General features: G+C 42.4%; 1 protein-coding gene across 10 annotated transcripts in view; it reads left to right on the plus strand.

The window, feature by feature from the left end:
- The window catches only part of c2cd5 (C2 calcium dependent domain containing 5), a 52,675-nt gene extending 49,313 nt beyond the window's left edge, over positions 1 to 3,362 (plus strand). For all 10 annotated transcript variants that reach the window (XM_028448971.1, XM_028448975.1, XM_028448976.1 and 7 more), the window contains 2 exons: positions 1,238 to 1,384; positions 2,165 to 3,362. In XM_028448971.1, the coding sequence (XP_028304772.1) occupies positions 1,238 to 1,384; positions 2,165 to 2,278 (261 nt within the window). In that variant the 3' untranslated portion in view covers positions 2,279 to 3,362. The remainder of the gene's footprint in view (positions 1 to 1,237; positions 1,385 to 2,164) is intronic.
- Positions 3,363 to 12,759: the final 9,397 nt, after the last annotated feature.

Below are 12,759 nucleotides of genomic sequence, written 5' to 3' on the forward strand. Positions count from 1 at the left end.
TTTATGTATATATATATACACACACACACAAATATAATAAAAAACAAGCATTTATAGGCCTACCTACTTACATATCAACATGTCCACCTATTAATAAGATTCTAGTCTTTGTACTGATCTAAGAACATTTGCTTATTTTTATTTTTTTGATTTCTTCATGTTGTTACAACTTTTAAGTTTAATATTAACACTGTTCCAAAGAAATACAAACTGAGACACACATGATCGAAGTTGTCCGCAATGTTCTCTTACTAAAGTTTAATTTCTCCCACAAATCATACAGTACGTCACTTGTCTGCTTAAAAAAAAGCGAAGACAATTTGAGATGTTTTAAATTTAATAAAATTCATAAACTTAAATTCTTAGTATGATCCAGATATTCTGCACTTCTAATTTTTGTATGTTTTTCCCCAGACTTCCACACCATAACACATATATGGTAGAATAAAAGCACAGTATAACATATGTAATGTTTCTTGCTTCAGTATGTATCTGGTTTTGCTCACTATTCCAATGTATTTTGACATCTTGGTACAGAAACATTTTGTGTGGTTTCCAGTAGAGCTTATGATCTGTTAAGACACCCAGACATTTTGCACTCTTTCAGTCTTTACATGATCAATTTCCAAACGGCATTACTTTAGTCTTATCTAAATTAATCAATAGTCCATAACTGTCAAACCATTATTCAAATTTCTTTCAGTCTTCATTGACCTTTTTTGTCAACCGCTGCAGCTTCTTCCCAGAACATAAATTATTTGTTTTGTCTACAAAAGTGATACATTTCAGTTTGGTCGATACAGTACAAATGTTTGGGTCCCAGTACTGACCCCTGTGGAACACCACAGCTAATAGAATAGCTTTATTTGTCATTGCACATGTTACAGAGCCTTTAGACCTATGGTGATCCATCTGTACAAACTGCATCATATTACTAATATAGATCTTAAGTCATACCAGAGCTGCTACTCTAACTCCATATCTCTCCATCTTATCAATAGGCACGTCATGATTAATAGTTTTCAAAGCTTTCTTTAAGTTAATAAAATATCTAAGGTGTTTTTTTCAGTACTGGTGACAATCAACAATATCTAGTTGTTCTAAATATATATATACATACACATACATACATATAATACAAGTCCTGAGACCTTCTATGGCATCATCATGGAGGAAGTGGATGGAAAGCTTCAAAAGGAGTAATCTCCACCATGTTTATATTGTATTGTATATACAGGAAGGCGGCGTGAGCGGCTTCCTCCATTCCTTCATAGCAGAGGTGTTTGCAATGGTACGAGCTCATGTGGCAGCCCTGGGTGGAAACGCGGTGGTATCGTACAGCATGAAGGAGTGCATGTTGATGGAAAATCCAAACAAGAATCAGGTGCCCCACACACACACACAGCGTATTAGGGCCACATGGGCACTACAAGATTAAAGTCATAATATTTTGAGAAAAAAGTTTTAATTTTATGAGATTAAAGTCGTAATACTTCTAGAAGTGGTAATTTTATGAGAATAAAATGTAAATCCAAATAGGATGTTGTGGTCACTCGTACGTTATGGATAATATGGAACATTCAGTTAGAGTATATTTCTCTTTAGGTTTAACACATGGTGAAATACTGAGCCTTTTGGCCCATTATCATCACACTGTTATCATTTTACGGACTTTAAAGACACTTTGCAGATGTAGCGTTTTAAAGATATGGCTTTATATAAAATTACTTTATTCTCCAAATATTACGACTTTATTCTCATAAAAGTATGACTATTCTCAAAATATTACAACTTTAATCCAAAAATATTATCACTTTAATCTCAATCAATTAAGACTTTATTCTTGAAATATTATGACTTTAATAAAATTATGACTATTTTCATAAAATGATTACTATTCTCAAAATATTACAACTTTATTCTCACAAAATTGACTCTATTCTCAAAATATGACTAATCTCAAAATATTAAGACTTTACTCTAATATAATTTCGACCTAATTCTCAAAAAATTACAACTTTATTCTCAAAATATTACTACTTTTATCTTGTAGTGCTCTGACTTTTTATTTTACTGTGGTACTAATACGCTGTCATATACACACACGTTTTTGTTTTTTCTTTTTAATTATTCTTACATCCTAACTCTCATGCTTCACATTCAGGCTCAGTGTCTGATCAACGTGAGCGGAGATGCAGTGATCTGTGTGAGAGAAACGGAGCAGGAAACCACAGCGTCCACAACCACTGCTGCTACTGGGAGCGACGGCACCACATGACACTGGATCACACAATGACTTATATCGGCCTTAAAACTCCCTGAAAAGATCCAAAGGTTTGGACATTTGCACTAAAACATCGAGTGTAACGCCACCGTTTTTGTTTTGTTTTTTGTAATAAGAGAATGTTCTGATGTAGTGAGAGAGATATTTGATGATTTCAAAGTGTTTTTAAAATCTTTTTGGATGAAAGCAGTTGTTGAACTTTATGTATTATTTCCATGTTGATAAACATGCACAGCATCAATGTCGCAGCAGTTTCATTTTTGTAGCCACGAGTGAAGTTCCCGAGGCAGCTTTGATGAACCGTCCAACCATTCACTGTGTGGGGGGGATGCCGTGTGTGCACGCCAATAACATCATTATTACTTTTCAGTTATTTGTTTCACATATGAATTGATCAAAAAATGTTAAGTTGTTGCCTGCTTCTCTTTTTTCCATTGGGAGACATTTACAGGGTGAATTATTGGGATTTATTGTTTATTTTTGGTTTGTTAATTAGAATTTTTAATTTGTTTTTGTAACTGCTGTCACAGTATTACACATGTGCTGTCAAAACAAGTTACTTTTTTTTTTTTTTTTTAAATCGACAAATTATCGACACTAATGCATTTTTAAAATTTTAAAACAATTTTTTTTACCTGAAGAACTAACCGGACATTTTTAAAGACTGCTTCATTAATGATATTGAAATTATCATTTTAAATTCTAGTGAAAGCTGATGATAATTTTATTTGATTTTTCAACATTTGAAAGTCTATGTGTAACAATATTTAAAGGCAGTTTTTCATGAATATGACAGAGGATGCTAAAGACATTCGTGTCCCTGTCACGCCTCCTACAGATACACTGTGTAGATGTTCTCTAAAAAATCATATTCTGAATATTTTTGTAATAAATTGTCTTTCAGCTCACTTTGTCTGTGCAAACAATTCATGTTTTTTGGGTTTTTTTAAATCATATTTTGATACTTGTATCTAAAACTTGAATGTAAATATTTTTGAATGCTTTAAATTTTTTGATGAGCTGCATGCAGACCTGCATTTTATTGCCATTATTCTGTATTCTTAACTGAGAAGTCTTGAAGAATAAACCTCAACTTATACCAAAAGGCTGTCATTTAGTGTTTTTATTAACGTTCTTTTTATGAAGGAGCTGACATGGGCAACTGGCGGGGGCCACACATGGCCCTTGGTCTGATCTTGTGCAACCCCTAACGTCAGTGCATGAAATAACAGGAAAAGTACACAAAATTGACTCCAGAAACGCATATTGACTTAAACAAATGCGGAAAAAATTCTCTTAAAATTGACTCTCAACACACTCAAAATTAGAGAAAAATATACAAAACCACAAGAAAAATACACAAAAAATAACCTGCAAAACAAAAACACAACAGAAAAAAAATAGGAATCGAAGAATCATCCCTCCTGTTTGTCTTTGTCTCACATAAACACACACCCCAGACACACCCAAAGGCAGCCAGCTGAGATGCTGACAACTTTAAACCAATCAACGAAGCTTCCCTCTTGGGAGGCGAGTTTCAAAGATAATCTTTTAAAAGGAAGAAAACCACCCAAAATGTCAGTTTGGGGACGCTGGCGTTTCATGCTCAACGCGTTTCCCTTTCCCAGCTTTTCATTTATTTCATTTTATTTTTTATTTGAAACAGCTAGATTTTTGGAACCAACAGCTGCTTGGTTCGGACGAATCCAGCATCTAGTGACGTGCGTAACAGCCGAAAAAGAAGCCCGGCCCGCGACCCATTGGAGTAAGCCACGAGCCATTCTCTAACCCATCTGTGAAGGCCAGAAGTGCTTGGAGCAGCTGAAGGGTCTATACTCTGTTGAAACGCAACAGAACTCAACGGTGGCACTTCCTTCAAACAGCACCTCCAGGTCCAACCCTGACATCATCTTCAAGGTACCAGAACAAACTTTCATCAGCAAACTTTATCCACAATAGATCACATACATACTTCCATAACTACACACTCACACACTCACAACATGTTCTACACCCAGTTCATCTCATTCATGTCTGTTCGTCTCCCCTGTCTGTCTTCCCCTTTGTTTTATGATTTTATTCTTTGATTTTATGATCTTATTTGAATATGTATCCTGCATTTTTATTCAATAATTAGTAGACTAGCATTCTCCTAGAATAGTGATTTCACTTTATTACATATAATCCTCACTTTTATTAGCCTAGAAATGCATTTTATCATGATTTAATTATCCCATTTCAATTGATATTTTGACTGTGTTAATTGTTGAATTTTGAATAAAAGGTTAAACGTAATCTTTGATTCTTCTGATTCATTAAAGCTGTGGTTATGGTGTAGATGTTGCTGGTAGAATTCACTTTTCCCTGGTTTCACATTGATGAGTCTAGTCTAAAAACTTAGACATATTTCTCCTGTTAAAAGGAGTGGCACCCCGCAAAATTTGAAGTAATATTAATATTAATAATCATAATTAATATTCTTATTTATATAACCCATTAATAATAACTCATCCTCCTACATTTTATTGGGACGCCCGGAGATGGGACAGCTGAAGCCATGAACACAGCGTTAATAAATAATCATCGAAATCAAAAGCCGTTCTAAAAACTGAACACTCTGTGTTGCCAGATTGGGTCGGAAGCCGCCTCACTCCGACCAGTGTGGTATTTTAAGCAAAGCCGCTGCGCTAATGCATGGAAACTGAATAAATAAGACCGCCGTGTCTTTGTGTTTTAAAGCGCTAATGTTATGAAAGTCCGCCATGCCGAAAAAGTTGAAATTTTATCACTGTGATGTCAGAAGGTAAACAGTAAGTTGCAAGAATTGGGAAAACCCCGTAAAGATACGTAGAGAGAATGCAAACTAGGACTTTGCTACCCCGAAGAGCTCTGAAACTCTGGCATCTCGTTGACACAAACAAAGTGTAAGTCGTCTGAATCTTCCGTTTCATGAAAACGGACAAACTAACGTTGTATTAGTTCATGTTAGCTCTTCTTGGTTGGTACATGTATGTGAACGCTCCGGAAGCTGTGCTTAGACGAAGACAGGCCTTCCTGCCCCTCGTGGCGAGCTCGCGAATAACAGGCTAACGAGAGCTGAAGCATAGCAGCAGCAGCAGCAGCCTGCTACTAAGCGGCTAGCATCCAGCTCACCTAACTTGCCCAGTGTGGCCTTTAAACACATTTAAGTTAGAGCGTGTCTTTTAGACACGTTTGACTTGACTTGACTTGATCTGATTTTGTCATCTCACACACACACACACACACACACACACAGCGCTGTGACGAATCAAACCGGAGATTTTGACATTTATTAAAACAAATCTAACGGCGAGATTTTTATCTAAAAAGTTATTCAATGGTTAACATTGAAGATAAAATCTACCTAATCAAAGCAACCTCGAGCAGGCTTGTTAATGATTTCATTGAACGTCAACTACCTCAGGTCAGAGATGATTACACCACACTGTGCCGCCTCCTGGTGGATGAATTCTCTGACGCACTTTATTAAACAGGTTTTGACTACGCCCACACCATTAAACAGGGAAGAAACAAATCACCCCAACAATATTACCACACCTTTCTACAGGCATACTTTGGTAACCGCAATCACTCAGGTATGGAGGAAAAAAATTTTCCTCAGAAACCTTCACCACAACACGAGCACCCATCTCGGCGTCACGGCAGATCCATACACCATGTCCAGTAAGAAACTTCGTGATCTTGCAATCAGAGGCTTCCTCTTGTACAGACAAAATTCGGCAAAATCCATACCTCACGAAATGTTCCCCGTAAAAAATAACTCCCACTCGTTGCAATTGGAAAGCACAAAACAGACACCCAACGTTCCTCAAACGCCTCCACCGTAAGCGCCACAACCTCTTCCACCACACACCCAGCAACCGTACCACGGTACGAGACCAAAACATTACCAAAATAGAGCCAATTACCACGACTAGGCTCCAAGGCAAAACTTTCAGCACCAAAATTTTCGCCCCAACCAACACCATTCGGATCGCCGATCATGCCCACCGTGGTTTGATAATGACCATTCTGACCAGTGGAAAAGACACGAGAACGACCGCCAATCACCTCCACCCAGAAACGAACACTCAAAACCTCGGTACCACATGAATCAGAAAAGGTCCTATAGCCAGCTGCCGAACAGGTCAAAATCAGACAATGAATCTAATGAAACAGAAAATTTTAAAACAAAGTTGTCTAACAAAATGGCTAAAGATATGGTATCTATTATGAAAAAAATGTTTGAACAAATGACAGACGACAAAACCAAAGAAAAGCCAAAACAATCGAAACAAAAAAGATGACGATGATCCACCGAGTGCTGTCTTGCTGGTGCAAACATTTTTGCCACACCGCCTCCTTTCCGGAGGACATCATTCCATTGAGGGTGAACCATCAATTCACCAATTCTTGTGCGACCTCTACGAAAGAGGAATTGCCCGAAAGTTTTACATATCAGCCACTTTTGAAGGTGTGCTTACCAATGAAGCCTTACTTGACACTGGAGCAGACATATACCTCTTGTCAGCCCAACTGTTCAACGAGCTGCGCAGCCTAGCCAAGGAGGCCAACCTAAGGTTGACACTCCAAGACTGCCGCATTGACATTGAACCTTATGGCGACAATGCCACCACCATCACAAAAAAGGCTCTCGTTCAAATCACCATAGGTGAGCTATCTCTGGTGCACCAACTGACCGCAACACCCTTAAGTCAACGGGCACCTGCATCCTCAAGGTGTCGTGGAATGGTAGAGAAATTTTCCACCACTTCCTGATCGTACCGAAGCTGCCCCACGCAGCATGTATTGGAAGTGAAATGTTAGTCTGCCTTGGTGTCCAGTTACACACTGTGAACAGTGTCTTATGGTCACTAACGATGCCAGCTCTGCAGCATGGCAAGTCCATGCCACTGAAACTAAACTCCGGTCAAACTATCCTGGAAGTGTGCCAAGTCATGTCCGAATCAAACGTCACCGTGCCACCACTGGCTTCCAATGTGCGCATCCGGTTGGTTATCATACCGGGACAAAGCCTTGACTGCTCCCAGGTCTTCTTCCAACCCTCTGCCGCACTGTCGAAACTAGGTCTCGCCCTAACGGCGACACCCCTGCTGGAGGTACACAATCGTACCACCAACCTACTTTGTCAGAACCCCTCTAACAAGACTGTTGTGATTTCCAAATCCACCTCTCTGGGCTGGCTAATCGACACAAATTTTCATGTCTTTGAGTTAAACGTGCCCGTTGTAGGGAAAATCCCTGCTTCACTTGTCGCAGAAAGCGATAACAAAGCTATCATGCCGACAAAACCCTCCGGTGCCGTAATGTTGTTCGCCACAACCACTCTGGGTGACGACACACCAGCCCGGATTGATTTAACTAGAGATGATGTAAAGGTGATTCATATGTTGACCCCTGAAACCACTGAGTCTGAGTCGAACCGCGAGGCAGCAACGACACAAGTCCTCACCGCACAAGTGAGTGATCGGGCCACAACCAATGCTTAACCAGACCCCCACGCCGAACTGATGAAGCATATTGATCAAGTGATTCTGGATGCTGACGGAATCCAGACAGAACCCGAAAGGGCCAAACTCAGAGCAATTCTGCTAAAGCACAAAGACGCTCTGGTCTCCGACTTGCTGGATTGCGGTTTAACTGACATCCACTTCGTCCGCATCCCGACACCGCCAAGCGCTCCACCAACGTTTGTGCGACAATACAAAATCCCATTAGCCTCATACGAACCAGTCCAAACTATCGTAAATGATCTCCTGGACAGAGACATAATTCATCCGTGCAATAGCACCTACTCGGCACCAGTCTGGCCTGTTCTGAAATCTAACGGTAAATGGCGTCTCACTGTTGACGACAGGCGCCTGAACCAACAGATTCCTCTGTCACGGTGGCCTATGACACAGTTACAACAAGAACTACCCAAAGTCAGAAACGCTAAGTACTTCACGTCCATTGATGTGGCCTCCGGGTTCTGGACCATTCTAGTAGACCCGGAGGACCAGCACAAACTCGCGTTCACCTTTGCAAACCAACAATACACCTTCACCAGGTGTCCCTTTGGTTATGCTAACTCTCCAGCAGAGTTTAACATCTTTCTGAACAAAGCATGCCCGGACGCTAGCGACCGCGGCACTCTCATATATGTTGATGACATGCTAATGAGTAACACGACTTTTGCAGACCACATGAGTGAAATCGATCATGTACTGACCCAATTCACCTGCGCCGGCGCCAAAATCTCACTGTTCAAGTGTCAATGGTGCCGCACAAGAGTCAATTATGTCAGTCTCCTGGTCGGTAGTAAGGGTGTGGAACCACAGGCACAACGCATCCAAGGTCTCCAGAACCTCAAGGTTCTCCAGGATGTCTCAGGCTTAAGAAGCTTCCATCTACGACTACTCCAGGCAATTCAACGACAATTATGCTGATTTGGCCAAACCTCTTTACACACTCCTAAAAAAGGATGTTCCTTTCACTTGGGGTGAACCCCAACAACACGCTATGCAGGCTTTAATCGATATGCTAACAAAGGCTCCATGCCTCGCTTACCCTGATCACAACAGAGAATTCCATCTGGAAGTGGGCTTTTCAGCACACTGCCTCAGTGCCGGTCTGTACCAGATACATGATACGGACAGACGAGTGGTGGCTTACGCAAGCAAAACCCTCGCCAACCCCGAACTCAAATACAATGATTGCGAAAAAGCTCTGTTAGCTACAGTATGGGCTGTGAAACATTTCTCCAACTATGTTGGAGGTCAAAAGGTCATCGTTGAAACACAACACCAACCAGTGGTATTCCTCAACAGCCAGCCCCTAAAAGATGGTGTGGTTACAAACGCTCGCGTCGCATCTTGGATGATGACCCTGCAAAGCTTTGACCTTGAAGTCCATTATAGACAAAACCGCAAGACGCCGTTGGGGATGGATTTGGCCGCATGCCAACTCTGCCCCAGAGACGCCTTTGCTCAGGCCGCGTCAGCTGGCTCTCAGCCCCATAGCACACGCCTGCCTCCGATCCCAGCCGATCCTCTGTCTGACGTCCCCTCGAATCATCATTTCTTTGATCCGAGCGTATGTACAGACATGGCAACAGCTTTTGTTGATGGATGCTCTTTCCACCAAAACCCCCAGGTACTTGCTGGGGCTGGTCTAGTCTGGGTCGACGATGTCCCCAGCATACCAATGATGTTCAAATTAGGCAAACAAACGTCTCAGTTTGCAGAGGTAGCCAGCATCCTCATTACCCTGCAACATGCCACCGACCATGGCCTCAAAAACTTGGTAATCTGCACTGATTCTAATTATGTGCGACTCAACTTTGTGTGCCATCTACCTGTGTGGAAGGCCAATGGCTTTGTGACTCAGGTCACAAACCCGTTAAACACAAGACCTTTTCATTGCATATGATGACTTGGTGTTAAAACACGACATACAGGTCTACTGGAAAAAGATCAAGGTCATTCCAAGGTGCTCGGCTTAGACCGAGATCTGAACGAAAAAGCTGATGCCCTCGCCAAACAGGGGGCGCTGTCAGGAGCACCCTGGTCCTTTGACCCAACCCAGCTCACTGAGCCCCACCCGTTGTCAGTGAATACTATTACGCGCTCTCGTGCTGCTGCTGAGACCGACGCCCCAACGTCCTCGCAGGTCACCGCATCCGTAAAACCCGCTTTCACCGACAATGACCTAATAACGTTACACGGCCAAGATCCTGCAATCTCCTTCATGATTCGCCTCATGGGAGACACTACACCTGATAAACCCTACTCCTCTGACTTTGCCTCCACACCCAACCTCGGCCATCTGGTCACTGTCCGTCGCTCGTTACGGTTAGTCAAGGGCATCTTGGTCCATGTTTCTGCGGACTCAATGCGTTTGTCATCCCACAGAACCAAAGGGGGGTGATACTGGCACATGCCCATGACGCACCCTGCGCCGGACACAGAGGAGTCAAGGCCATAATGACAGCTCTGCAACAGATTGCATACTGGCCACACATAAAAAAAAGACTTAACAGACTACATAAAAGGATGTCTAGTCTGTTGTCAGTTCCAACCATCAAACTGTACAAAAGGAGGCATCACTTTCCCTTGGTCCGACCTCCAAATCGATTGGGTCGGACCCTTAACTAAGTCCAGTAGAGGGAACAGATATTTCCTCACAGTGACATGCGCATTCACAAAATGGGTTGAGTGTCTACCGGCACCACGAGACAGTGCAGGGATGACAGCATTTCTGCTAGTCAACCACGTCTTTCCAAGGTTTGGTTTTCCAACTCGCATCAGCTCTAACAGAGGAACTCATTTCACCGCTGACACGATAAAACACCACTCACCAATACATGACCGATCTTGAGAACCACCTCCGAGCTACGTTCGCGTTCGCTCAAAAACACCTCAAAGAGAGCGCAAAAGGCCGTAAAACCTACTACGACCAAAAAGCCTCACAGGAGAAACTACAGGTGGGAAACCATGTCTGGTATTATAGCTTTGCTCCGCCCACCGGCAAAAACGATCATCATGCAACCAAACTGGTGAAGATATTTCTTCCCAAATGGACAGGACCCTACCTGGTCACCGATAAACTGTCTCCAGTGGTGTAACAAATAAAGATTCCGAGCACAAAAACTGAACCAAAGCTCAAATGGGTCCACCGAAACCAAAGTAAGCTGTACAGAAAACCAAAACCAACTGACAAACCATCAACCGCGAGCTGAATAAACCCTACAAGCCGAGAGATAGCATTCCTAATTAACCTACCAGCCGACACGTTCAATAACATCTACCACCTCAAGGATGACATAAACTAAGAACTAGGAACTAGAATCCTCTAAACTATCTTGTCCCACTGAGGACATACCTGAGGGTCAGGACTTAACCGTGTTGGTTGATCCGTAAACTCCCAACCAGCCGTCCCATTGATCAGGCCCCTAAACATTAGCATTTCTTACACCCCGCTACTGAGACCACCAACTCGTCTCATTATATAGGCACAGGCCTAAATTAGCTAGAGCAAAAGAAAACTTTTCTTCCTTTTCTTTTATTTCGTTTAAGTTCCCATAGGGACTTATTTTTGTGTGTTTAGACATGATTCTTTTATATCCTGCATGCATTGTCTTTGTCTTGTTGATGTGCACCAGGATTAACTGACGAATACCATGCCTCTAGCTTTGTGCTTATGTGTACACTTTCACGTTACCCGACTCTCCTGATCCCAAATTACATGTTCGCACCGAGCATTGTTGAGGGACACATTGTAACATATAGTACACACACCTAGTCTGCCTCCCTGGTCCATGGGTGCCCACTGCCAAGCGGCGCCCCAAAATTGACTCCATGGTTGCCCAACTCCTACCTCCATGGTCCACGGGCATTAACACCAGGCAATGCTCCAACGCCAGCCACCAAGGGCTCCAGTCTTCAACTTCCCGGGGCTCCAGCCTCAACCACCAGGGGCTCCAGTCTTCAACTTCCAGGGGCTCCAGTCTTCAACCTCCGGGGCTCCAACCTCAACCACCAAGGGTTCCATCTTCGACATCCAGATGCCCAGACGGCAACCTCCAGGCGATACCGCCCATCTCAACATCAAGGTGAGAGTGGTTCCCATAATTGACAGAGAAAGCACCTGTGCCATCCCTGAGGACGTCGGACTTTTGTCAGGAGTGTGAGGACCTCTACACACCTTTACCTGTTTCCAGTTTTCTTCAACTTGAAGGTTCATTCCCTCTTTTTGTTTCCTCAAAAGAACTATTTGATAAGAGCTTCAAAGCATTGAAACCTTATCAACAGGGGGATTATGTAGGGAACCAAACCACATCAAGCCTAAAGACCCTCTTTCTAACAGGAATTAACCAAGGAGCCTGTTTCTTTATCACGAACTGTTTACAACATAACTGCCCCGGCAAATTTGAGGTGCATAGCTAACCCCCACTATGCAGCCTTTGAACCCAATAACGTAGCCGAAAAGACGGGCCCGACACTCTGAAGTGTTCAGTACGAACCCTCTTTACGACTCCACACGGGGGAAGAACATCCGTCTTCACAGAACTGTCCCACTGACCCCTGACCCCCTGTGGTGAAATGTCACAGAAGGACACTTTCCAGGCCCCTTCTCTGAGATGTGTCCCAGTGAAGAGGGGAGATCAAAGAAATTGTATTATGTTTGAAAAGTCACAAATGAAAACGTTATTGAAATGGTTTCTGAAGAAATTGAAATTGCAAATATTGTCTGTCCTATTCAATCAATCAATCTTTTATTTGTATAGCGCCAAATCATAACCAATGGTATCTCAAGACAGTTTACAGTAGAGCAGTCTTAAGGACAGACTCTTCATTTTATGGATACACACATATGCATATATACGTATATGCACATACATATGTATCCCACACCCAACATGAATTCATCATGGCGGCAAGGAAAACCTTCTG

The sequence above is a fragment of the Gouania willdenowi genome, chromosome 6 (genome assembly GCF_900634775.1).
Source record: "Gouania willdenowi chromosome 6, fGouWil2.1, whole genome shotgun sequence".
NCBI classification, from domain to species: Eukaryota; Metazoa; Chordata; class Actinopteri; order Blenniiformes; family Gobiesocidae; genus Gouania; species Gouania willdenowi.